Source organism: Sarcophilus harrisii, chromosome 5 (genome assembly GCF_902635505.1).
Source record: "Sarcophilus harrisii chromosome 5, mSarHar1.11, whole genome shotgun sequence".
Lineage (NCBI taxonomy): Eukaryota > Metazoa > Chordata > Mammalia > Dasyuromorphia > Dasyuridae > Sarcophilus > Sarcophilus harrisii.
The window spans coordinates 62,536,724-62,563,041 of record NC_045430.1 but is presented as its reverse complement, the minus strand read 5'-3'; the positions used below and the strand labels follow the sequence as shown (position 1 = coordinate 62,563,041).

Genomic DNA, 26,318 nt, shown 5'->3' with positions numbered 1-26,318 from the left:
CATATTGCCTCAGGTTGAGGTGAAGGCACAATATCCACATAACAATAGATAATATGTGGTTACAACCATATTAATGGAATTTTAGGGAGAACTTGAGAGTAGGCATAAAAATGTGGGTGTCAATTGATGCTCTGGTTGTATAGCGATCACTAAAAAAAGAATGTAGAGAGTTGATCAAAGGACCAGGAATAAAATCTTAAGGTGGAGAAGTGAAGGAAGGGAAAAGGAAGGAAGATAAGAAACTAAAAAAGAATTCAGAGAGATCAGAAGAGAATCATAAGACCTAAATAAAGAAGGAGATGACATCAAAAGGGAGCGGATAGAGGTTTAAAATGGAAGCATAAAAGATTAAATGGAGTACTTGTTCTTCAACTTGTACTCTGACAAAAATCTTAAAAGGGGACTAGATTCAATGAGTAAGAAAGCCAAAAATGAAACAACAGTAAGATCTTTCCCATATGGCACAGGACTGTACAAAAAGAAATACAGAACCCTGCAAGACCCTTCTATCAGAGAAGTCAGCAAGAAGGCAAGTTAGTGAGGTGCAAAGATTCCTAGCATTCTGACCAGAGATGCTTAAAGGACTACTGAAATTTTCAGTTCTCTATTCTTAGTGATGTTGAATATGAAAGTGGCCAGAGAAAGCTTGAAGAGAGGTTAAAAACCTTGGATTCCAGAATAGGAGCCAGCAATACTAAGACTCTATTATCATAGAAATCAGTAGCAGTTAAACAAATGGGAAATCTGTCTGTACTCTTGACAAAATTTTTCCTTTCCTACCTAAAACATTTTACCATCCTGTTTTATTTAGGAAGCAAGAAGCCTATAAAATTTGGATAGGGAATTTCTGGGGTCAGAAGTGGATGAAAAGGACAGGAAATTGAGTTAGAAACCCTCAGAGGCTGGCATCTAGTTAGCAGTTAGCAGTTAGCAGAAGTCCATTTGAAAACACTCAAGCTTGGAGTTAAAGATAAAAATAGACACATAAGAAGAGATGGAAGTCAATGGCAGAACTTCAGAAAATTGAGGTCTGGAATAAGTAAAGTCTGATTATTCAAGAGTTTTGGGAGAGAGTTGTATAGAGTTAAACCCTGGCACAAAGTCTCAAATCAGCAACTGAAAATAAAGATAAGAATAAACAGAAGATCCAAAACACTATGGAAAAATATTATGGGTCAGGAGTTGTCCAAGAGATAAGCCAAAAGTAAATAACTCCATAACTACTGTAAGCAAGGCCTCAGAGAAAATAATGGTTTGACCTCAAAGAAATTAGACAAGAAATTAAAAAATAAAATTATAAGTGAAATTAAAACTCCAGAAGAAAAAAATCAAATAATAAATAACTTTGAACAAAGTGGGAAGCTGTGTCATGCAATAGATAGAATGCTAAGTCTAGAGTCAAATCCAACCTCAGAACAGTTACTACTAATTATGGAACTCTAGAAAGATCACTTAACTTCTGTTTGCCTCAATTTCCTCAACTACAAAGTAGGCATACCTACCTCAAGGTCATTTTGAGGATCAAATGATAATTGTAGGACATTTAGCACTATATACAGATGATGAGTATTATGATGATGATGGAGGAGGAGGAAGAAGGAAGTAGCAAAAAATAGATTTGATTAAAAGAAAGAGACAAAGTAAATATATACATGACCAGTGTGGGAGTTTTTTTCCCCCTTGTCTGTATGTATTTGTGACAAGTTTTTTCTTTTTTTTTATTCTGTTTTTTGTCTTCTTTCTTTTTTACTTTCAATTTCAGAGAAGGCAAAGGAGTATTAAAGATAGGATTCTGTCTTCACCTACCCTCTCAAAAGAGAAGAAAAAAAGAAGACAAGGAGCCACAGACAAGCAGTATAGCTTTGAAATTATATGGCAAATTTGTTGTTATACTTTAATAGGCAAACTATACATAAGAGATTCATAGTTTCTAGCAGTTTTCTCCTTTTCCACAATATATGTGGAAATTCTCATTTCATTTAGTGTTTTTTTTTTTAATGTAGAATAGGCTGTAAATGAAATAAACTCATCCATAAAACAAACCCAAAAATAGCAGAATGTATAAGAAACCAGTCTAACAAACTTTTTTTTTTCATTTTAAACTTAAACATCAAAAATGAGCATTTCCAGGAACCCAAAAAAAAGGATTCCACATTCAAATGTAAATCTCTCATTTTATACCCATGCTTTTTATTTTTACATAACAAACAAAAACTACTTTTAAAAGTGTTGCCTTCACTTCCCCTTGTTCTCTTATGTGCATTTAAAATATGTTATACTATCCCTCTTGGTATTAGTTTTGTAGGGAGAGAATCAGTGTTGATAATTCTTCCAACCCATGCTTCCCAATTAATTGACAGGGGAGGAAGGAACCTTGTAACAAATAGATCTAACAAAGCAAAATTAATCTCCACAGTGAACTTGTTCAGAAATGTGTTTTGTTTTACTCTTGAATACCTCTCCTTGTAGCCAGGAAGCAGGAACCTATGTTTGGGGTGGTCAGTGCTTTAATCAGAATTCTTAAGTCTTTTCGAGTCCTCTTCCAATATAGTATTGTCTTTGTTTAAATTGTTTTCCCAGGCTTGTTTGCTTAACTGTGAGTCAATTCATTGTTTCTTGTTTAATCATATCAGTCCTGTTCAACTTTTCACGATTTCATTTGGGGTTTTCTTGGCAAAGACACTGAAGAGATTTGTCATTTCCTTCTCTGACTCCTTTTACAGATAAGGAAACTGTGACAAACAGGGTTTACTGACTTACCCAGGGATACATAGATAGTACATGGCTGACACCAGATTTAACTCAGGTCTTCCTGATTCCAGGTGTTGCACTTTCATTGATGAACCCGAGCCTCCTTTTCTGACAAAAATTAATAAGTAATAGTTAACATTTATATAGCACCTACTTTGTGCCAGGGACTGTGATAAGCACTTTATACTTATCTCATTTGATCTTCATAACAACTTAGGGAGATAAGTGCTGTTTTCTCCATTTTGTAAATGAAAATAGCTGAAATCTCTCAAATCCTGGATCTCCCCTTTCTCAAACTCTCACCTATACAGGTATGGGGCTTGGAATAATCAATCTCTACTAATAAGAGAATGTTCCATACAAATGACTCTTTGAGTCAAGGGTTATATTCAAGAAACAGTTTCCAGAGCTGCTTAAAACCTGTAACACAGAAGGAAGAATATTAGAGAGGCCAGAAAGTAAGGGTCTTTACCATCTGGTTATCAGGGACAAGAACAAGGTTCTACTTTCCCCCTTCTCTCCCTGTCTCTTTTATAGAGAAGGGAATGATCCAGAATAAGTATTCTTTAAGACCAGAAGTCCCTAGAGATTAGACATAGAAAGTAGATTTTAGAATGGCACCTAACGACTTGGTGAAAGTAGTTTGTTGTCTAAGACTTGAGGACTAACCTATCCCATTCCATCATCATTCAGAGTTGGGCAAACTGATTTCAAAGATAGGAAGTCAGTCACTTTTTAAGAAAAGAGAAAAAGAATAAATGAGGTCTGTTATAAAGACTATGATTTGCTGATAAGGCTCTTTAAAATTTTGTGACATCCCCATTGATTTATTATAATAATCTACATATGAAAAGGTGCATTTTCCCTTTTAGAACAAAAACAAATGTCATAGGTTCTTTTTTGAAGAGTTTGTAAAAACAGAAAGCCAAAGGTTAGGGAGGGAAAACATAATGCAAACAGGGAGAGATGATGGCAACCAAAAACCAAGGGTATATAGATCACCAACATGCCAGAGAGATTTAAAGAAAAAGATATTAATTTTTAGACATAGTCAAAATAGGAATTTATTTTTATTGACCATGCATAATTATTACAAGAGTTTTGTTTCTCTTTTTCTTTTTTTTTTACAGGGGTTGCAGACTAAAGGAAGGGGAAATTGCTGATGGTAGTGATGAGGGTAGTGGGATGGTCCTTCATTTTTGAAAAAGGCCACAGAAAGAAAATTAATATCAATTTTTTAAAAATGTTTAAAGAAAGTAATACTTCTGGGGAGAATGTTCTAATGCAACCTATAATGTTATTTTATAAATCCCTTTGCTTTAGGAAAAAGTATGTATGTGATCTTTATATTTCCTTAATTCATACAGTCAGATCTTTCAATTAGATATTTAAAATGTATTTTGAAAATGTTTTCAGTCTTGTGTTTATTAAGAAGATGTAGTTGAACAAATGAAAAAATTTGGAATTTATTTTCAAATGCATAAAAAAACCCCAGTAACTTTTTTATCTTGTAAATTTCCTCACATAATAAACTCACTTCAAGAGATGTACATTAAATAATAATTAGCTGATTATTTTAAGTTTCTTTTTTTTTTTTTTGCACTTTTATGCCTATTTTTGCTAGTATTTTAATTGGAAAGAAAAAAAAAACCTTTCTTGGGAATAGTTTCTAAAAGTTTTTCTAAACATAAAAATAAAGATACGTGTCCCTACATTGTAAAACAGAGATATAAAGTCAAGAATCTTAGAATTCTACTTTCTTAATCTTATTTTCATTTACTCAAGAAACACTTTTTGAGCATATACTGTTTTAAAGACATCCTTTTAATCACTATATTTTCAAGTAAATAAAATGCTTTATAGGTTTTGAATCATCACTTAAATCTATATATTCCTAGTCATTGCAGATTTCTCTGTGGATTTACACCCAGATTCAAGGCTTATTTTTTTTAAGCTTCTGATTTCTATGATTATTTTCATTCATGAAAAAGAGAAAAGGAACTTCCCACTATTTTGTGGTTGAGAAATTGCTCATAATTTATATTTGTGTTTTTGTAGTGTCCATTTATGGAATTTGGTTTTATGATAAGGAAGAATGCCAAAGAATTGCAGAGCTCATGAAAAGGTAAGTAGTAATAAGCTACTGTTTTTATTTATATGTACATGTACATATATACAGACACACATACAAATACACATATATAAATAAATTTTAATGTTAATGGAATATTCCTCTTTGGAAATACTTTATAATGAATATTGAGAAATTAAATACTGATACTTAACATTAAAAATGCTTAACATTAGAAATTTTACCAAAAAACAGACATAGATGTCTACCTGCTACATTTAGTTTTATGTAACATATAAGCTTCGGTCTGTTTTTTCAGGAATGATGTAAAATGTAAATGAATCTCAAATAAGAGTGTATCTTTTGTAGTGAAATAGTGATTTTTCCCTTTATAAATGCAATTGTTGTTAGCTTTTTTTGCTGTAGAAAACAAGCATATTAGTAAGAAAAGAGGCAGAATGAGAGAAATACTGAAAGATTTACATTTCTGGTATCTTTTCTCCCTTTTCTGAACTGAGTTTGATTTCCCTATTCCTCTGCCAGATATTCCCATCTATTTTCCACTTTCTGGTAGATTTTTAATTTTTTTCTGTGCATATGGTAAATGCAGTTTTTTCTTTTTCATCTCTTAGGAATTATTTATATTACTGATCATTGTACAATTTCATGCTAACATTGCTGTTAGCTCTTTAAAAAAAAAATAAAATAGTAATAGTGCCCATGAGAGGTAGCATGCATAGTGTACAGAGAGTTGGCCTTGTAACCAGAAAGATCGGGAAACAAGTTTTGCCTCTGACACTTATTAGCTGTAGGATAAAGCCAAGTCACTTAACTCTTTAAGCTCTAGGCTAGAAGTATCAAACTTTCTGGCTACATGTGAGACATGTGAGACAAAAATAATATAATACATAATACATAATACAATACATATAATGTAATATCATAAATATAAATATAATACAACAATAAGATAATATACTTTGTAATTTTTAAGTCATTATGCAGTCCTATTTGAGTTTGACAGCCTTGCTGTCTGTTACCATCCTGCTATAAGTAGAAGAAAAGCAGTGTGTTTGATAGTACAATTTAAAGAGAGTTTCTAGTGCCAAAAAAACCCACAAGTCCTGTCTTGTCCCTGCCCTAGTAAGACTCTGAATGTGCAACCAAATATGCTCAGTTCTACTTTGGTTGAACCTTTATTATTCTTCAAGATTAATTCTACTGATTAACCCTAATGAGACTTATTACTGCCTACTTTTCCATTGGTTACTCCTTCAGTCAGTTCTCGAACTCTCTGATCTGTTTACTCTGAGGCAACAATTCTGTCTAAGCTATTCAGGGTGATGAATAAATAACAGCCTCAGAATGAAATGAGTTTGCTTATGACTATATTATCAAAGATGACTTTGTTCATTGCTTGCTGATCACACTGGAATGACAGAGCAAATGTGGTTGCTAAAATGTGGCCAAAAGACATAATGTATTTTTGAATACATTATGTTCAAATACAAAAGTTTCCTTTTCATTAATAACCATTAATTCCTGAACAACTAGCTTGTAATTGTTCGTTTTAATTAACTAGCTGAAATATAATATACATTGAGTTTCAGAATTCATGCTTTTATAAACTGTGTAGTAGTTTTATAATAGCAGTATTTGACATACATAAGTATTCTTCTGTAATTACCAATAATTCAAGTAAAAAAATCACTAGTAATTAGTTTTTGTGATTCCTTACTTTTTGTCAGGATAAAGTTCCTCAGTAAAATCCTTGGTCTTGTTTGTCTGCCATGGAATTCAAGTTAATTGGAGTTAGTTCTTCTTCTAGGCCATGTGTAAGTTAGGCATCTTCAGTACTAGCTCAGTAATGCCTGCAGCTGCTGCAGGACCAAGAGACAAGACCTAGTATTCCCAGAAAATGAAACATAGGAATCTCAGGTTGAATATAAACTGACTTAGCTTTTGGAAAGGACACAGAAACAGTTTTAGGAGACAGATTTCAGGTTACAGATATCAAGTCAGACAAAATTCCCTAGCATCTGAAGCCCTCTTGGGGGTGTGTCTAGAAAAGAAATGTCAGCCTGTGTGCTTAGCAGGGTTTTGCATCAGAACCGGGTAGCCATGTGCCCTGGAGCTGATATGGTTTAGCTTGCCTTCCCTCCCAGGCCTCAGTCATTGACCTTGATGCTGTTCTTTTTTCTAACCTAGCAATTTGGGGGCTATTTACTAGCAAAATTGTTAGGAACTCTATTCCTAGTGTGACTTACAGGCTTCATTAATTTTAGGGGAGTAAGCAGTTATTCGACATGATAGGGCCTACTTCAAGATCCAAATCACTGCAAGGTAAAAATAGTTTTTTCAGGATTATGTAGCTTCGGGGCATTAGCAGTTTGGACTTGTCTGGACTTGTCTTTATGTGATTAGGTTTACCCTTCTCCCTTTCTCTCCTACCCTCTTCCCCAAAAATAAAAAGAACTCCTCCATATTTTGAATGGCCCAGTTGGGACTCAGCTATATGGAGTTAGGGCTTCTCCAAGTGATTACTCCAGCAGCTAAATTAGAAATCTGCCCAATTTTTTTACTCCAAGTTCAGTGTAAGGAATTTTCCTTTGCAATGTCTTTAGGGGTCTTCTGAGTTTGCAGGTGCTGCCTTGAGAAGAACTTTAGAGTCCCCATTACTTTTGTTATGACTTGGATATGAAGTCTAGGTACTTATGATTTAAGTTTCATTCTTTCTACTTCCTTGGATTCCTAATTAGTCTTATCTCTAAAGATAAGCAGTTGAAAGTAATTAAAAGAGGCATTTTTAAACTACCTTTTTTAAAGTGTTTTTTTTTTTTTAAATAATAATTTCAGCCTGTAATTTGATATAAAGAGAACTAGAGGGACCTTAGAAGTTCGTGACAACCGCCTTATTTAAAGTATGAGGAGCCTGATGCCCAGAAAACAGGTGACTTGTCAAAGTAGTAAGAATAAGGATTCCAACCCAGGCCCTCTGACTTACAATTCATTGTTATTTTTACTATGCCAGTCTTTTTTTTTTTTTCCCCTAGTTTTTCCTTCTATTTACTTCTATACCCCTCACTTTCTAGCCTGACTCAATATGAGCAACTGAAAGCACGTCAGGGGGCTAGAGCAGGAATCTCCCCAATGATCCTCAATTCAGGAGAGGGCAAGGAAGTTGATATCTTACGAATGCTCACCAAGGCCAAAGATGAATATACCAAGGTGAGTTTTTTCCTGTTTGTGACACATACGGGGTGTTTTTGTTTGTTTGTTTTATGTTCTCACCTTTTATAACCCTCATTCTAATCTTCCTTCTTTTCCTTTCCTTAGCTATTCTTTTTTCCTTTCCCAAGGCCTCAGAATTTACAGAAACATACAAAAATTTAAAATGTTGAGATAACCCTTTTCTTCATCCCCACAACCTTCTAACTCCACTTCTCCACTTCTCCTCTCCCCCCCATGAAATAGGTAGAATTGGAAGAGGTAGGAAAAGTAAACAGAAAACTAAATAGAAACAGAAAAGAAATTACTTATCCTTAGCAAGATTTTCAAGATGCCCCTATTTCCTTAAACGATTGTGCTGATTTTATCAATCTCTAAAATACCACAGGGATTTCTCAGTGAGCTGTAATCTTCCTCCTCATCATTAACAATATTAATAATCAGAAAATATTAGCTTCGTCAAACATATTGTAAAAATAATATGGATAGGGAAATCATATTGTACCTTGCATGATGTTCAGTAAGATTATACTATTGAATTAGTATATCCTTTTTTAGACAATTGTTATATATTTGGTACAAAAATTGAAGAGGAAAAAAAATTCCATTATTGGACATTTGGAAAATGGCTTAACATTTTTAATGATCCCAAGCCCTTCTTGTTTCTAATAGTATGGTCTTGTAGTCATGGGATCCAAATTCACATCCTGGTTGTGCAGACCATTAGTTGCTAATGTAGGACAAGTCAAATAAATTATCTGGGCCTCAAGTTTCCCCATTTATAAAATGAGAGGGTTGATTTAGATAACCTCAAGTGTCCCTAAATTTAAATGTACTGCTATATGTCTGTGAGACATGGAACAACACAATCTGAGAAGATTCAAAATACCAAATAAACCAAAGATAAATGGAATAATATTTGGTTGACATAAGTAAATAGCAACATATTATCAGTGAAAATTTTTATGGAAGAAGGTACATAAAAGGCATCATCAAGGGTATATATGATTAGAAAAGGAGATAAGTTGGTGACATAGTGAGAGTGAGGGCATAGTCTGATTATCCTTGAAACATTAAAAGAATGCACAAAGATGAAAATGCACAAGATGAAAAGGCAGAGAGGGAGGTGGTGATCTGTTGATGAAGAATTCAGTTGTTAAAAGTCTTAGGGAAGACTGTTGCAGCTAAAAATGAAATAATTGGAAAGAAATGAGAGCTTTGGAGGAAAGAATTGTAAAGAGAATTAATAGCATAGTAAGAAGTAAAAAACCTTATTCAAGTAATCTACTCTTCAAAAATTAATACAGATCAAATAGGAGTTAATTCTTTCAGACAAAAAGAAATATTAAAAACAAAGTCAAAAGACTAAGAAACAGAAGAAAGTGTAAGTTGTCTCAAAAGAAAAACAGCAGCTGACCTGGAGAACAAGTAAAGAGAGATCATTTTAAAATCATTGAAATAACTGAAAACCATTCCTAATTTAAAAACCTGCATATCCTATTTCAAGAGGTAAAATGGAAAGAATCACTCTGGTAATACCCGAGAGTAATCCCTGGAAAAAAAAAAAAAACTACAAGGAATGTTACATCCAAAATGTAATTCTTCCAAGTGAAGGAAAAGTTATTATATGCATACAGAAAGAAGTTCAAGTACTGAGGGTCTACTCTGGATCACACAAGATTTAGCAGGTACCATATTAAAAGAGCAAAGAGCTTGGAATAAGATTCCATCCAAAAATAACTTACCCAGCAAAACTGAGTAAGTCATACAATTGATGAAAATATAAAGGCTAAGTGGAAATTTTGAAATATGAACACAGTAGTCAGGAGAAACATAAAAAGGTAAGAGCAGGCAGTTGTTAAATATTACTAACATTCTAACTGGGGAAGATAATAACAGATGTCATCTCAGTTTCTTAATGTCACCAAATAAATAAGATAGTTGTCCTAGGAATGGTTCTGTTATGTTATGATCTTAAAAGAAAAGAAAATATACTAAGAAAGAAAAGGAGAAAAAGAATGGGATGATTTAGCATGTTTTCTAATTGGGTCATATAATTATATATATAACTTAATATAAAAACATTTAAAGCATAAGGATGTAGGAGGGAACAGAAGAAAGAGGAGGCATGAGAAGGAAGAGAGTAGATTGAGAAATTATTCCTAACCAAAAAACCCAATCTCAAAGTGTGCATCATGAAAGATATAAATGAATGTAAATGAAAAAGTAAAAACCAGTGACTGGGGTTTGGGAGAAGAAATGATATATGAAGCATCAAACACTTGTATTGAGCACAGTCCTCTTTCACCAGTCTCTTCATTGTAAACAGAGGGCAGAGAGCAGAGAGATTGAAAGTACAAGAAAATATAATTGTAGCAAAATCTGTCATCCTTCATTTGGCCTCAAGAAATCAAAGGTAATGATCATGACCTCAAGGCAATAGGAAAAATAAACTTTATTAAAAGAGAAAAATGGGGAAATTTATTATGTGGAAAGGTGCCATAGACAATAAATTAATTAATGTTAATATTTACCTACACACACACACACACACACACACACACACACACACACACACACTGAATGGCATTTTATCTAAAGGAAAAAACTAATGAGTTACAGGGGAAAAAATGTGTAGTAAAACTATAAGAATGGAATATCTCTTTCAGATCTAGACAAATCTAAGAAAGAAAAAAAAATTAAGGACCTATATGGAATTTTTGAAAAGTTAGATAATATGGGTCTCTGGTAGGTATAGAAAGGAGTGTACATATTTTTCAGTTCTGCATGATAGATTTACAAAAATTGACAAAGTATTAGGACATAAACACTTTAATTGCAGAAAAATCAAACATCTTTTACTAACCATGATGAAATAAAAATATATTTAATAAAGGACTGCTGACTAAAGGGTTAAATTTAATTAGAAACTAAATATTAACTTTATTCAAAAGATAGCTAGAATTTTTTAGCCTTGTATGGAATAGTAATACTGATAATGAACATTCTTTCTATACTCTCTTTTTAAAAATCAGATATCATATGATTATGTCAATGATGCATTCAAAAACTCTTGACAAGATAAAACAACTATTCCTGTTAAAAAATACTAGAAAACATTAAAAATAAACATCTTTCCTTAGTATGATAAGTAGTATCTATTCAAAACCATAAGCTGTCATAATATATAATCAAGATAAATTGGGAGGAGGTCTTTCCAACATGACCAGGGATAAAACAAGAATATTCAGTATCCATCTTACTATTTCATGTAGGGCTAAAAATGTAAGTTATAGCAACAAAGCAACTAAAAGAAATTGAGGGGGAAAGAATGGACAAAGAAAAAAACCAAAATTATCACTTCTTGCAGATGGTTGTGTTATTGAGAACCCTAGGCAGTAAACTAAAAATTAAAACAATAAGTTTAGCAGAGTAGCAAAATATTGAATAAGTTATTTCCACTTCTGCATACACAACTTGGCTGGAAAAGATAAAGAGATTGTCTTTCCATTGAAAAACACACAATATATGAATACAACTACCGAACATTTTTTTATGTAAATAAAGACAGACCTTGTTAATTGGAGTAATTGCTGATGTGTGGACTGAGCCAGTATAATTAAAATAGTAGTACTACTTTATTCAGCACTATACCAATCATTATCAAAGGATTATTTTATATAGCTAGAAAAGTAATAACAAAATTCATCTGGAGGAACAAAAGATCAATATTTTCAAGGAAAATTATTGGGGAAAGGGGAGTTAGGAAAGAAGCATAATAGTGCCATATATTTCTATTCTACAGTACAGTAATTATTAAAATAATTTCATACTTTTAAAGTCAGTGAAATAAATTAGGTATATAACACACAGAAAATGTTTGATAAACCCAAAAACTCTTGCTCCTAAGATAGTTACTATTTCATAAAAATTGCTGGGAAAACTGAAAAGCACAAGGCATAAATTAGGTTTAGATTTCAAACTATATGGCAAGATACCTCTAAATGTATATATGACCTTGTTTATAATGTGATATTGGTATAAAATCACATTATAAACAAGGTCATATATACATTTATGTATATATTATAAACATTTATAATTATATATATAATCACATTATAAACAAATTAGAGGAGCAAGAAAAAAGTGACTTTTGTGGTTTATGGATAAAAGGAAGAGTTTGTGACCAAGCAAAGGATTAAAAAGGATCACAGAAGAAAATTTTGATTATATAAAATTCAAAATATTTTGAACAAACAAAACCAATATTGCTAAAATTAGAAAGTAAACATTTAACTGAAGGGAAAATTTCTATAAAGATCATTTCCAAGATATCTGTGGAACTAATCCTATTTACATATGGTTAAAGAATAAGAATAAATTGTTTCCAAAGGAAGAAATCCAAGTAATAATAATCAAATTGAAAGTAATGCTCCAAATAATTAGAGAAGTGCATACTAAATAACTTATAAAGTGGCACATCTTATCCAACAGATTGGAAAGTTGAAAAAATAGAAAATGACAAATGTTGGAGAAGCTGCAGGAAAATAGGTCCACTGAAATATTGTTTATAGATCTATAAATTGGTCCAGCTCTTCTGGCTTGCAATTTGGAACATTGCCCCTTTGATCCACTAAGTCTATAACCCAGAGAGTTCAAAGAAAGAAGAAAAGTATCTATATAAAAAAATTTTAGCAGCTACTTTTGTAATGACAAAGAACTGGCACTTAAGGGAATGAATGTTCAACAATTGAAGTGTAACTGAACAAATTGTGATATATGAATGTATAGGAGTACTGCTGTGATAAAAAGAACAGTTTCAGAGAAACTTTGGAAGATTTGTGTGAAGTGATGCAAAAGAAGATAAACAAAACCAGGAGAACAATTTATAAGTTAACATTGTATAAACAAACAACTTTGAAAAACGTAAGAAATCTAATCAATGCAAATGGCCAATCACAATTCAGAGGATTGGAGATATTGCATGACATCTGCCTCATAATATAAAGTTGATAGACTCAAGATGTAGGAGGAGACATGCATGCATACACAAATACATGTTTTGTGTATTAGACATGGCCTGTGTGGAAATTTGACTTAAACTTGCATACTTATTATAAAGATTTTGCTTTACTTTTTTAATATTTCTATTGTGGAGTTAGGGATGAGGGAAAGAAATACTATTTAATTGAAAACAAACAAAAAAAAAATTTAGTACGAAACAGAACAATTATTTTACATGCTACTAGGCTACTGAGCATATGACTCTTTTCCAAAAGTTGCCTTTTATGAGTAGATGCAAGATGATACCTCTCACAAAGTGGGCAGGTCATGGAAGGGCTTCTCTCTCTGCATTCAGTCTCTATGGAAGAAGAGGGCAACTATTTAGCAGAATCTTCTAAAAAAGCAAAGATTTGTTATCCCTTTAATAGGGCTCCTAGAGAGGAAGAGGTCCTGAACCAGGAAATAGTGAAGTTGTGAAAGCTCAGATCCTTGGACAGACTGCATGCAAGATACTCATGACCTTTTAGTTATTTTACTACAGATTTTTACTATAAATCTGTGATAATGAATAGGTGACCATACCAGGGATGTGCTGAGATCCTAATAGTCCAAGTCTATCACTTGTTTATGATTACCCCCTTATATCAGGAAACTCATTGTAAGCAACAGAGATTTGACATCACTCACCAGAAGAACCAGATTTGAGTCCATCTGGAGAGGCTAAGGCAAAACTCTTCTTTTCTCCTTTTGCTCTGAAGATCATTCAATTTTTTATTCATTTGTTAGTTTGTGTTCTTTTAAATTTTAGGATTGTTTTTTCTTCTTTTTTTCCATCAATAATGCTTTTCCTCTCTTCTTTTAAATTTGGCTAATCCTAAATAACCCCAAAGTCATTTAAAAGTTAAAAAGTCTTTCTTTGGGATAGGATTAATGTCCATCAATCACTGGGGAATCAGATGTTGATAGGATTAATATCTGCCAGTCTCCTTCCCTCCCCCCAAGTAGATTGGCTAGCTCTTTCTCTAAAAGACAAGGAAACTTTCCCTAAGACTTGATTAAACTGAAGGTTAAAAGAGGTTTGGCAGTTGTCAATGCTGTAAAGTTACCCATACATATAACCTGTAAATAAAAGGCTATTAAATAAAAAATAATAATAATAAAAAAAAACTGAAGGTTAATATCTTCTAACTTTTGACTTTTCTTCTTCATGGTCTCAGGGTATGTCTATATAACTTTCTGATCACTTAAAAAGACCTACCAACCTGGACACTAGGCTTTTAAAATTTAGCGGAAGTCCTAAAGTCCTTCAAATCTTCACATCCTACCCTACAGACCACTTATGTTTCTGCCTCTGAATTAAGTGTCAGAAACTTGTTAAGTATCCATTCTGACTGTGCCTAAGAGAACCTCCTTTTTGTTTACTATTAAGTGACATACAAATGTCTTATGTAGTACTTAAACTACTCTGGGACCAGCCCAAATCCACAATAAGTAAGAAAAAAATGTTCTCTTACTAAAGTTGTGAATAAATGAGACAATGAGTTTTTATTGACCTTGGATCAGGACCCCAGTCTTAATTCCTATAATGACAAAGCTAAGGCAAAGCTTTTGCTTTTATAGCTTATTATCCCATACACTGAGAAACTAGGAATGACAATTGAGACATCTGGTCTCAATTTGAGCAATCAACCAAGTCACCTGGCCAGACTAAATTTTATCTTGGTACCAGCTCTGTAGACTTCCTCCAAAATGCACACCCAAGTGATATACTACCTGTTTCCAGTTATGAAGTATAGGCCTTCTCGTACCTTTAGCATTCTGATTGCTTTTGGTTCTAAAACCCTAGAGGGAGCATCTGAGTGATTTGATCATTGAGCTCCCACATCAATTTCTGGATCTCTTTTTAATAACTGTAATGTGTGAAAAGAGGGAAGGGGGGAGGAAGAAGAAAATAAAGGAAGAAAGAGAGAAAGTGAGAAAGAAAGAAAAGAAGGAAAAGCTTAGGACAGGTACATTATAAAACATAATTTGGCCCAAAACTGAATTACATAATAGAAACTTGAGTTGAGGGCTGTTGTTGTTACTAGGGCTGTTGTTGTTACTGTGTTAGTCCAAAAGGTAGAATTTAATTTCAGTTTTATTTGGTATTTTAATTAAGGAGAATATTGTTGTGTTTTATATATCATGTATCCTACTGATAGCAGTTATATAAAGTGGTTAAAATATGATATTAATTTAGCACATTGAACTTATAGCCTTATCTCAGAAATTCTTATTTTTAGCAAGCTATTAAAATTATTTTTTATAAACAGTTGTCATGTTAAGGTGACATTAATTGTTTTAAAATCACTGACTCGAATCAGCCTAATAATTTCTTGGCTCTTGGGACACAAAGTCTTTACTATTTTACTAATGAAACTAGCTATACACTTTTAATAGATTGGGTTTTTTTGTTTGTTTTTTAATACAGAAAATCCATTTCAATCCAGACAGAGATAGTTTTCTCATAAAAAGATACATGTTACTTTATAGAATGACTTTCATCATTGCTTAACAATTAAATGAGAGCATGAACCTATGTTACAAATAAAATTGTCAGTGCCTGTATGTATGTATGTGTGTGTGTGTGTATGTATATATATATATATATACATGCACACACATATAAAATTTTTTCTACACATATATCTTTAAGAATTCTTGTGGGATTTAAATACCTAAGAGCCCCTAAGGACTAAGCTGTTGATCCTGGAAATAATATAGTCGTGTCTTGCCCTTATACTTCCAAGCTGTCAGGGTACCAAATTGAAAAGTTGAAGAAATTTTAATGTTATTTTTCTATTTTTATTATGTTCATAGATTTGATAATGTCTTCTCTTCAAGAACTTTTTTTTTTCAGTTTCATAGTTGATAGGTTTGAGAATGAAGTATAGATAATCTTTCAGAAAGACTACAGATTACTTAACACCAAAATGTGTTGCTTCCATTTCAGTGTAAAACCTGTTCTGAGCCAAAACAGATAACCAGTTCATCTGCCATCTATGACAACCCTAATCTGATAAAGCCAATTCCAGTGAAGCCTAGTGAAGGACATCATCAGCGTGTCCCTCAACAAGGCCAGGTACACTATTTCATCTATTTCCTAAACTGGGCAACTCTAGAATAATACTCTGTACTCACATAATATTTGTACCAAGAGAATGGCCAAGACCCAAAACTAAGACTTTACAAGAATGGTTTGAAGTAAGAAAAATTAGTCCATTAAAATATTTTCATATTAAAAATATCTTATAGGTAAACACAAAATTAACATATCAGTATAGTGAAAGGTCTTTCCATTTTGAATATTGACTACATTTTTTAATCAAAAAGTCCTAGAACAGACTTTCTCAAAATGTAATTTGCATTAGTTGCAAAGGTAGTAGCAACAGAACTGTCACCTTGAGGCTTCCGTGAACCTTTATTCATTCTTTAATATAGAGAAGGATAAATAATCTGTTCAAACCAGTCAGATACTGATGTGAGTAGCAGACTGGGTAGCCTCTGAAATTGTTTGCTTAAGAATATTATAAGATCTTCAGTCAATGAAGTATTTAACACTACTCATCTGTCACATAGACAAATATTGCTGTAGACCTTGACAAACCATAAACATGATTCGTGCCCTCAAGAATCTCATAATCTAAAATGATTTTATAATTAATTGTTTCTCTTTTTTCTATCCCTTTAAATAGGATGGAAATAATATATCAATAATGAAAAACAGTTTTTTTTTTCTTTAAAAGAAAAAACAGGAAAGAAGAGCAAGTAACAATAAAGAATATTTATCAATTAGCAAATTCATTTGGTAGAATTGTGTTTGAAGTTGAAACTTCTGTAGTTGAAGCTTCTACAGTTTTACCTTAGTGATATGGGAAGTAGTAGAAAAGGGGGAGGGGGGAAGATAGTGAGATGAACAGTGTTATAACATTCTCATTGTAGGCCAGCCAGGATATTTTAAAAATCATTTGTGAATTATAAAAAGGATCATTGTTTGCAGCTAAAAGATGTCCACTAAAATTTTCTGGTACCTTGTAGTGCTATCATGAAGGTTTGCTAATGAAGTGTAAAGGTCTGATAAGCCCTAATGAACTAGTAAGGTTTCAAGTAGCAAAAAAGAAAAAGGAGGGAACAAGCATTTTTAAGCACCTACTGTGTCCCAGGCATCGTACTAAGCACTTTACAAAATTATAAATATTTTCTATATGACTTTCATGTGAAGGACCAGCTTAAGAGGTTCATGACAGCTTCATTGAAGGGCAATAACTGTAGCATCTTATCAAGATCATTTGGCAAGGCTTTTATTCATGGGACCTCAGGGAGACCATATAGTTATTGTAAGAGATTCATAAATCATAATGTGAGCACCACGAACCATAATTTTGATCTAGCTTTAGCTTCAACAAAAATCTGACTCATAAAGTCAAAAACGAAGTATATTCTTTTCAGGGAAGGGGAGTGACTCTATGATTTCATTGGTGTAAAGAACTAGATGAGGGAACTTTCTCTGCCAGTACAAGTCAGTATCTTCTTTGTCATTTAAAGTTTTAGATAGTTGCCTAGACCACTGAGAGGCTAAGTGACTTCTTGTTATCCCTCATCCTTTTATAGACTAATTAAATCATGGATTCCACCTTTATATATTTATTTGTTAAATGTATGTGAATACGGAGGCAGCATGACTTAGCATAAGTAACACTTAGACGCTTTATGACCATGGGGAAGTCATTTAATCTCTCTGAATTTACCAAAATAGGGAGATGATCTCCCTCATAGATGAGGCTCAAATGAGATGGTATATGTCAATAGCAAACTTAAGAATTCTGTGTGATTGTCACTTCTTATACTATTGTGATTATTAAAATGAAGATTCACTTAAAAGAATTACTAAATTCATAGGTAATTTTTTTTATCACAACTGTCATCAAATGAAAGTCTACAAAATGTTTTCATCTTTAAATTCATACTTAAAACCATTGGACTAAGACATTAGAGGAATTGTGATTTACAGTGATTAGAGGAGTTAAGATTTCTAAATTCACAGATCCACTAGATTCTTGAAGAAAAAGAGTTTCTGGTTACTTTAGGAGTTCTAGAATTCCTAAATATGCTTATAGCTTTCTCATCTCCCTCTCAAAACTTTGTAAGAATTTACTGTTTACATTATTATTTCCTCTTTAACATTTATTGTCTTATGGTAAAATACAGCCTTTTCTCCCCCCCAAGTCTTTTCAATTGGATAGAAGAACTGGAAATCTTTTTCACAATTACCTAAATAACTCTTCTTAATATTTCCTTTTTTTCTATAGAACTTAGATCCTGAACCACAACACTTATCCTTAACTACACTCTTTGGAAAACCAGAAAAAACTGCTTATCAGGAAGTTACAGAGCAGAAATCACAACTGCCACCACCACCGCAGCAACAGCAGCAAGAAAAACCTCCCATGAGACAAGGGGTAGTGCGTTCCTTGTCCTATGAAGAACCCAAAAGAAATTCACCAACCCCAGAGAAGCAGCTTTGTCCAGCCATTCAGAAACTCATGGTCCGGGGCACTGATCTCCATCCAGTGTCAGAGCTGCCTGAAACTCGACTGTGTGAAAATGGCAGCATTCACCCTGCAGGAGAGGCTTTCACTGGTCTTTTCCAACCAGTGACCCCACATAGCACTGAGACTTCTCACAGAGCACAAAGTACATCTGGAGCTCAGAGCCTTTTAGAGAAACTTCAGGGTACCCCTGGAACAGCGAGCAAGATAGAATCGAGAGCAACAGTGCCTGCTAGTTCAACTGCACCAGTTTTCAGCAGGACTTCTACTCCTGCAGCCCCTGCAGCACAGATAAAGGGTATGAACCAGCCCCAGCTGGTGTACTTCAATGGTTCTCTTCCCTCTCAGACTCTTAGAAAAGAAGAATCTAAAGTTTCAAGGCAAACCCTCCCCCTCTCTGGCAACCAAACAAGCAGTTCTGGAGTGATCTCTCCTCAAGAGTTGCTGAAAAAGCTCCAGATTGTACAGCAAGAGCAACAGTTGCATGCATCTACCAGACCTGCCTTAGCTGCTAAGTTTCCTGTAGTTACTCAGAATGCTAGGACTCTGAAACCCTTGGAATCCTGGATTGACAAGACATCGAATGCAGAAAAACAGACCCCTCTTTTTCAGGTAAATAGATTGAGTTAAAGGTTCTGCTGTGCAGGTACAAAGTTGGAGAGATGTTAAAATGCAGCAGTGAAATTTATAATTAAATTTAAAAAGCTTATTGATGATTCCTTAAATCTTAATATTGTTAGAAGTTTATATATACCATACGGCACTTTGTGTGACTTACAGTATGATTAACAATGATATAACTGACATCAAAGTTTATAAAGTGTTAATTTAAACATTATCTCATTTGATATTTATCATTCTTATAGGTTAAATACTCCATTATTACTCAAATATTTATAGATAAGAAATTGAAGTTCAGAAGGGTGAAATATTTTGTGACGGTCACAAAACTAGGAAATGGGATTTGAATCAAGGTCTCCATAATTCCAGGTCCAGCATATTCTACTTATATCACACTGCCAATTATATCATTATTGTATAGTGAGCAAAGAATTTGTTGTTGTTCATTTATGTCTGATTCTTATGTATGATTTCTGATTCTCTCAAACCCCATTTAGAGTTTTCCTGGCAAAAATACTGGAGTGGGTTGCCTTTTCCTTCTCCAGCTCATTTTACAGTTAAGAAACTGGTAGACAAGGTAATTGATTTGCCCAGTCAGACCACTAATAAGTACCTAGGGCTAAATTTGAAATGGGAAGCTCCAAGCAGTACTCTAACCAAAGTACTACCTAGCTGCCTTGAGCAAAGAACAGGTAGAATCTTTTGTTAAAGGCCTGTGGAGGCCAAAGAACTCTTTGCCTTTGCTCTGTGAGTGTCATTGAGTACATTTCCTAATTCCTGGCCTTTGTGTATCTGTTTTGGCATAAGCAGGTCATCTCACCTCAACGCATTCCTGCTACTGTGGCTCCTTCCCTGCTGATGTCCCCTATGGTATTCACTCAGCCCACACCTTCCTCACCCAAGGTTAGTGAAAGTGAGTTGTTACCACTAGGAAGCAAAGAACCCAGTTCAGCTGGTACCAGCCTCCTTCTACCTATCCAGAACCCAGAGGCTTCTGTGATTAACAACAACTTGCTAACCAAACTACAGCTTCAGGAAACACTTCTGCATCTCATCCAGGTAAGAGAGGGCAAATCTTCTGCCCTCTTTCTAATATTTAAAGCACATTAACCATATTAATTGTGAGATTTAAGTTTTCTTTGACCCAAGACATAAAATGGAATTAATCAAAATCTACTTGGCTATTCTTTGGAAATAAGACAACTTTTTAATCACCTCTCAGACCCAGAAGATGATATTCTTCATAGAGATATGTGCCAATAGTATTTATAATTTTATTGCCTTGGGGTACCCCCAATTTACAAAGAATATTTTAGATTATAAAGAATGATGAAAGCCTTCAAAAAAAGTACAAAAACATATTGAGGTTGACCAGAAGATAGTTATTAACATGATTCCCATTTTAAAGGGTATTTTACAAAGAGTTCATGAGTAGGAAACAAATGAGGCTTGAATGTATTTTACAAATAGTAAGCTAAGAATTGTGGAAGATTGTTGGCTTGATAAGAAACAAGTAAATGAGCCTCTATACTCTGGGGGCTTCCTTAGACTAGTGTGATCCTAAATGGAGTGAGTCAAATCCCTTATAAAGCCTTGTGAAAATTGTTATTTTTTTAACCTATTTTGATTATAGGTAAGTGACTTACAGACTTCCTTCCCAAATTCCTATGTGCTATTCATGACAAATATAAGGGTAGGACATTATTTTGTTATTTTATCTCCCAAATATCTTTAGACATCATCTATTTCTTTTATAGAAAGTTGTAGGAAAGAAAAGAGGATTATTCCAATATTTTAAATTTACTGCATGTTTCTACAACCTTTGAGGTATAAGGAAAGGAAAAAGAAATAGCCACACAAAGCAAAGGAATCTAGATGGCTTTCTTTAACTTTTCTTTACACTTCTCAATGTGCAATTTGTGGCTTATTTTGAACCTAGTGAATGATGCCATAAAAGATAATAAGGAACTTCACTGACAACAACCCCTTGTCTATTGTCTATTCGAGGTTATGTGTATGTGCATGATTTTTTATGTCATCATACAAATAACTGATCCAACAACTATTAGCAACAAGCCTCCTTCTGCCACCCCCTCCCCAAAAAATACTCAATTTGTTTAAAAAAATCTTGATACATTTTGTTTTGACACTTCATTTACTTCTCAATAAACCATTCACTCCCCTGATGTCTTCTTATTTAAAAAAAAAAAAAGTCATAGCTATACAACTGTGATTGTCAGGACATATACCTTCCCATTTATAGTTTACCATTTCTTCATAGAAAGGAGAAGAGAATGTTTTAATCTCAGTCATCTGAAATCCATTTAGGCCATTATATTTGATTTTAGTGTCTCTATCCTTTATTATAGTCATTGTTCTCTTTGTTCTGCATCAGTTTATAAAAGCCTTCCTATGTCTCTCAAGTCTTCATCTTCTCTTATAGTACATGGAGTCATAGGGTTATCAAGAGAGCTAGAAGGGACCTTGGAATTCCTCCAGTCCCCATATTGTACAAATAAGAACACTGAGGCATGAAATGTGAAATAACAGTATTAGTCATGGTGACTGAGCCATTATTTGAACCCTTAACTTCTAATTCCAAATCCATATTGATGATAATAGAGATGAATTTGGAGTTACAAGCAGCTTGAGATCAGTGGAAATGCTATACATTTTCCCAAATGTGACCCAACCTGTTTTCTTCCTCCTATTCATTTCTGGGGCTAGGTGACTTCCCATTTGTCCAAGCTAGATATACTAATGGACTAATTCAATAGAATGGCCATCCAATTGCATGTCATCATCTGGGCAATATGCTTTCTTCATCCACTTTATTTTTCCAGTATGGATGACTAGGCCAATCTCTTCTGAATGACTGGATCTCATTGAGGAAGCCCTGTGGTGGTCTGGGGTTTGATGCAATCAGCACAATGTTATCTGGAAACAGGAGCATCTGGAGAACATTGCCATGGATAGGTAATCCCTTTTCTATTTGTGTAGGTTCTCCATTCTCCCCACCACCTCTAGACATCATTAATTTCTTTTGTAGAACGTTGTGGGAAAAACAAGAGGGTTATTTCAATATTTTAAATTTACTGCATATATTTCTATAATTTATGAAATATGAGGAAAAGTAAAAAGAATAGCCAAAGAAAATAAGGGAAAGGAAAAGTAACCAGCAAATTAAAGGCTGTGAAAATTAAAATATGAAGCAGATAAATATCATATATCACAACAAGAAAAAATTCACTTTGATGTATTCATCTTTTACCTTGGTGAGCATTTGTAACATTCATTTTTCTGTGCACTCTTTAATTGAGAATCATTAGGAAGATTATCAAGTGCTCATGCTAATATTCCATTACCTTCATATGCCACACTTTGTTCAAATACTTCCTGATTGTTGAAAACATAATTTATTCCAGATTTCTGTTATTATAAGTAATGCTGTCATGAATAGTTTAGTTCATATGGGACCTTTCTTTCTATCATTGACCTTGGGGTATAAACTCAGTCAATGGGATAGCTGGATCAGAGGACATAAATACTTTAGTAATCTTTTTCAAATAATGCCAAATAATTTTCAAGAACAATTCCATCAACTTAGCAGACATAAAATTTATTAATTACTTAATTGTACAACTAGATGCTAAGGATACAAATACTAAATACCTCTCCCTTGGAGCTTTCAGCTTACTATTTGATAGTTGGAGAATTATAACACATATACAATAAGCATATTATAAAATGGAATAGGGCAAATAAGAGCTCCTAAGTACTATAGGAAAATTTGAACAGTGGATGATCATTGGAGTAAATGGCCCCTGACCTGAGCTTTGAAGAAAGAGAAGCATTTTAAAATGAAGAAGATGACGGAAAGAGAGTATTCCAGGTATAGAATGATACACTGACTACTTGAATACACAGATGTATTACTTGGTAGAATCAGTTTGCAAAACAGCTGCTATTCCAGTGTGCTTGGAGAAGAGAGTATATAAAGAAGTACAGTCATGTGAAATTAGACTGGTTGGAGCTGGATTGAAGAGTTTGTATTTTATCCCACAGGCAGTCAAGAGCCCATAGAGATTTTTAAACAGGAAAAAGTGGAACCTGTTCATCAAGAAGATTATTTTGGTAGCTTTGTGGAGAGGAGAGACTTAGGGCAGAAGAAGTGACATTTGGAAACTGCACCAGAATGGTAGCTACATGAATGCAGAGCAGGAAAAGTTGCAGGATACTTCTAGAGGCAGAATCAAGTGGATTTGGAAATTTTGATTGTGGAACTTATAGGAGAAAAGGAATAATCAAACTTTCCTCGTGTTTTGAACCTGGGTCACTGGAAGAATAGCTATATTGTCAAAAGAATTAGGAAACTAAGATGATAGATTTAGACTTGGGCAATTGAATGCTTTTGACCACTGATTTCAGATTCAGATAGCTCATATGAGATCTTTAGATAATGTTAGTATATTGTTTGTTGTAGTAATTTATCTAAGTGCCAAATGATTCTTAGGGGGCTTTATCATGATGGCTATATTTGTCCTTTCTTACTAAAAAGGCAAGATATTTTATTTCTTCTAATGATCTTTATCTAATGACTGGAAAGACATAGGAACATTTTAGAGAGGATTAGAAAATGTAGGCTCTAAAATCAGAAAAAAAAAAGATTGAAGCTGAGTGCAATAATAGAAATGTAATTTTATATAACTAATTAGATGCTAAGGGGTTAATTATACTTTGTAGACTATTAAATATCAAGTTAAAAACCTTTTCCTTTTGTGTAATTTATTCATGAGGAACTTGTAAGAATGTAGGAAGGGAAATTTCCATTGACAACCATATTTTTAAAATGAAAGATAAATAATGAAAATTAACTTTGAAATAAAATTATTTAAATGCCATTTTGATTCACTCCATTGAGATCACATTAGCCTAAAGAATATCTCATTGTAGAACCCAAGAAGCCTAAGATGTTTGAGATCTCTTAAGGAAGGTTATCACAGGGACTGGGTATAGTGCATAAGTACAACATCTTTCTGGCATCTAACAAAATACTCAGTGTTGTTTCATTCTCTTTCAGGTACCTCTGCCCCTTTCCCCTACCTCCCTCTACTGTTAGCACTTCCCCTCTCCCTATTTCTTTTAAGTTGGATGGACAAGTGATAACCTATTAATTTTCTAAATCAGAAAAACTAAAAATTATTGCTCTGCTTAATTGCATAAAAACTGCCACACTTTTTTGTTTTGGAGTGGTGTTAAATGTTGCCAAAGGGACCGAGAAGGGAAAGAGGCCCCAAAATGAAAACTTAAGAGAACCTCTGACTTAGACTAGAGACATCCCTCAGGTGGGCAGAAGATCCACAATCAAACCCCTGCATCCGTATCTGTTTTGCTGAATGAATGGAAAAGTTAGTACTATTTTTGAGAAGACATCATTGAGGATGCCAAAGCCAAATTAATGATTCTTGCCAGAAATAAATGTATATGTGCCATATTATGAATATGGACTGTTAAATGAACCTAACATGTGAATTACGGGGGGACCTTCAGTTCCCAGATTCTCTACTTGTTGACCATAGTCATTTCATCTCAGCTCATCCATCTATTCCATGCAACAAACTGAAGTTTTTAATGGATTACTCTAATGTTACCATGCAATTATACATTCTCTTACTGTTTGTCACCCTACACACTGACAGTGAGAATCTTAACTGCCTAGCCTGGTCTCTTACTGTACTTTAGCATTTACTTATGCAATTAAAATTTCTAGCTTGATAAGAGAGATACATAGAGAGATGAGCTCCTTGGTGTCTAGAAATGAGTGCCAGGGTAGTATTTTCTCTTTTTGAAACCCAAGCCTATTCAGCCCCCAAATGGAGAAGTTTTTTTTGTCCCTAGAAACTGTATCATATTCCATTATGTCTTGTGATTTTTGTCTTCCAGAATGATGACAATTTCTTAAATATAATCTATGAAGCTTATCTCTTCAGTGTCACACAAGCATCCATGAAAAAGACTACTATGTAAAAAGAAAACTTTTTTTAACTGATGATTTCCAAGAGACTTTTGGAATTCCAGCGAAACAAGGTTCTCCTAATGTCAAGTGTTATTATATTAAAATGTTTCTGCATTTTTTAAAATGTGTATACTATTATGAAATAAAATGTCCTGGACTTTTTATGAACAGTCAGTTTTTTTCATTGCATAATGTAGAACACCCTATACAAAGAAATGAGTAGGTAGGAAATATCTTTTATTCAGTTTACATGTTAATTTTTTTCCCAATATGAAGCCTCTGTTAGAATAAGTCTCTCTTTAGGAAGGGCTGGTCTTTAAGTTTGATTTCCTTTTTATTTGTAGATCTAATTATTCATCAAATAGTATTTCTACATGGAGGGTGTATAGCCAACATATATATCATTGCTGACACCCTTTTCATATAGCGTGTGTTAGAGGGGCCCGCCACCAGGTGGCAGTGTCATTCCACAGATTGACCCTAATGAACTCTGGAAGTAATGATCTGACCTAATAAATCTTTCCTTTGAAAGGATCCAGGAGCATTTTGAAAGTTCAACAGATTTTGAAAGAAAATTATTTCCTTTTAAACAAAATGGTATTTAGAAAACCTTTCTGGACTAAATTTTCAGTGAAATCTTATTTTTTTTTTCCATCCCTCACCATTTCTGAGGTGTCTATAAAGCAAAATAGGCTTGTTTATGCTTCCAAAGAAACATTGTCATTTTTTAACCAATTGAGAAAGAGACAGTGGAATTTTCTAAATCATTTCCTTAGTTTCTTAGAATAAAAAGTTGATGATGATTTTAGGAATGAAACAAAATAAACCAAGGCTTATTAGTTGTAGCTTATGAACTTTTAAAAAATACATTTTGATAACTGTGTTTCAATATAATTGCTTTCTTTTGTAATCTTTTGTATTTTATTCTATGTATTTAAAAACATTATTGTGAAAAAAGGTTCATAGCTTCACCACTCTGTCATGGGATCCATGACACAAAAAAAGATTAAGAACCACTTCTCTAACTAAACCATGT

The 26,318-nt window shown here is 33.5% G+C and overlaps 1 protein-coding gene across 6 annotated transcripts in view; it reads left to right on the top strand.

Annotated features, from left to right (window-relative positions):
* DCP1B (decapping mRNA 1B) overlaps positions 1–25,452 on the top strand; it is a 75,668-nt gene extending 50,216 nt beyond the window's left edge. For 2 of the 6 annotated variants that reach the window (XM_031937799.1, XM_031937798.1), the window contains 6 exons: positions 4,810–4,876; positions 7,915–8,050; positions 16,050–16,178; positions 18,406–19,257; positions 20,074–20,325; positions 25,210–25,444. In XM_031937799.1, coding sequence (XP_031793659.1) covers positions 4,810–4,876; positions 7,915–8,050; positions 16,050–16,178; positions 18,406–19,257; positions 20,074–20,325; positions 25,210–25,293 — 1,520 coding nt within the window. In that variant the 3' untranslated portion in view covers positions 25,294–25,444. Of the gene's footprint in view, positions 1–4,809; positions 4,877–7,914; positions 8,051–16,049; positions 16,179–18,405; positions 19,258–20,073; positions 20,326–22,109; positions 22,243–25,209 lie in introns of all 6 variants that reach the window. The other 4 variants (XR_004229448.1, XM_031937795.1, XM_031937796.1 and 1 more) reach the window with 4 other exon arrangements.
* Positions 25,453–26,318: the final 866 nt, after the last annotated feature.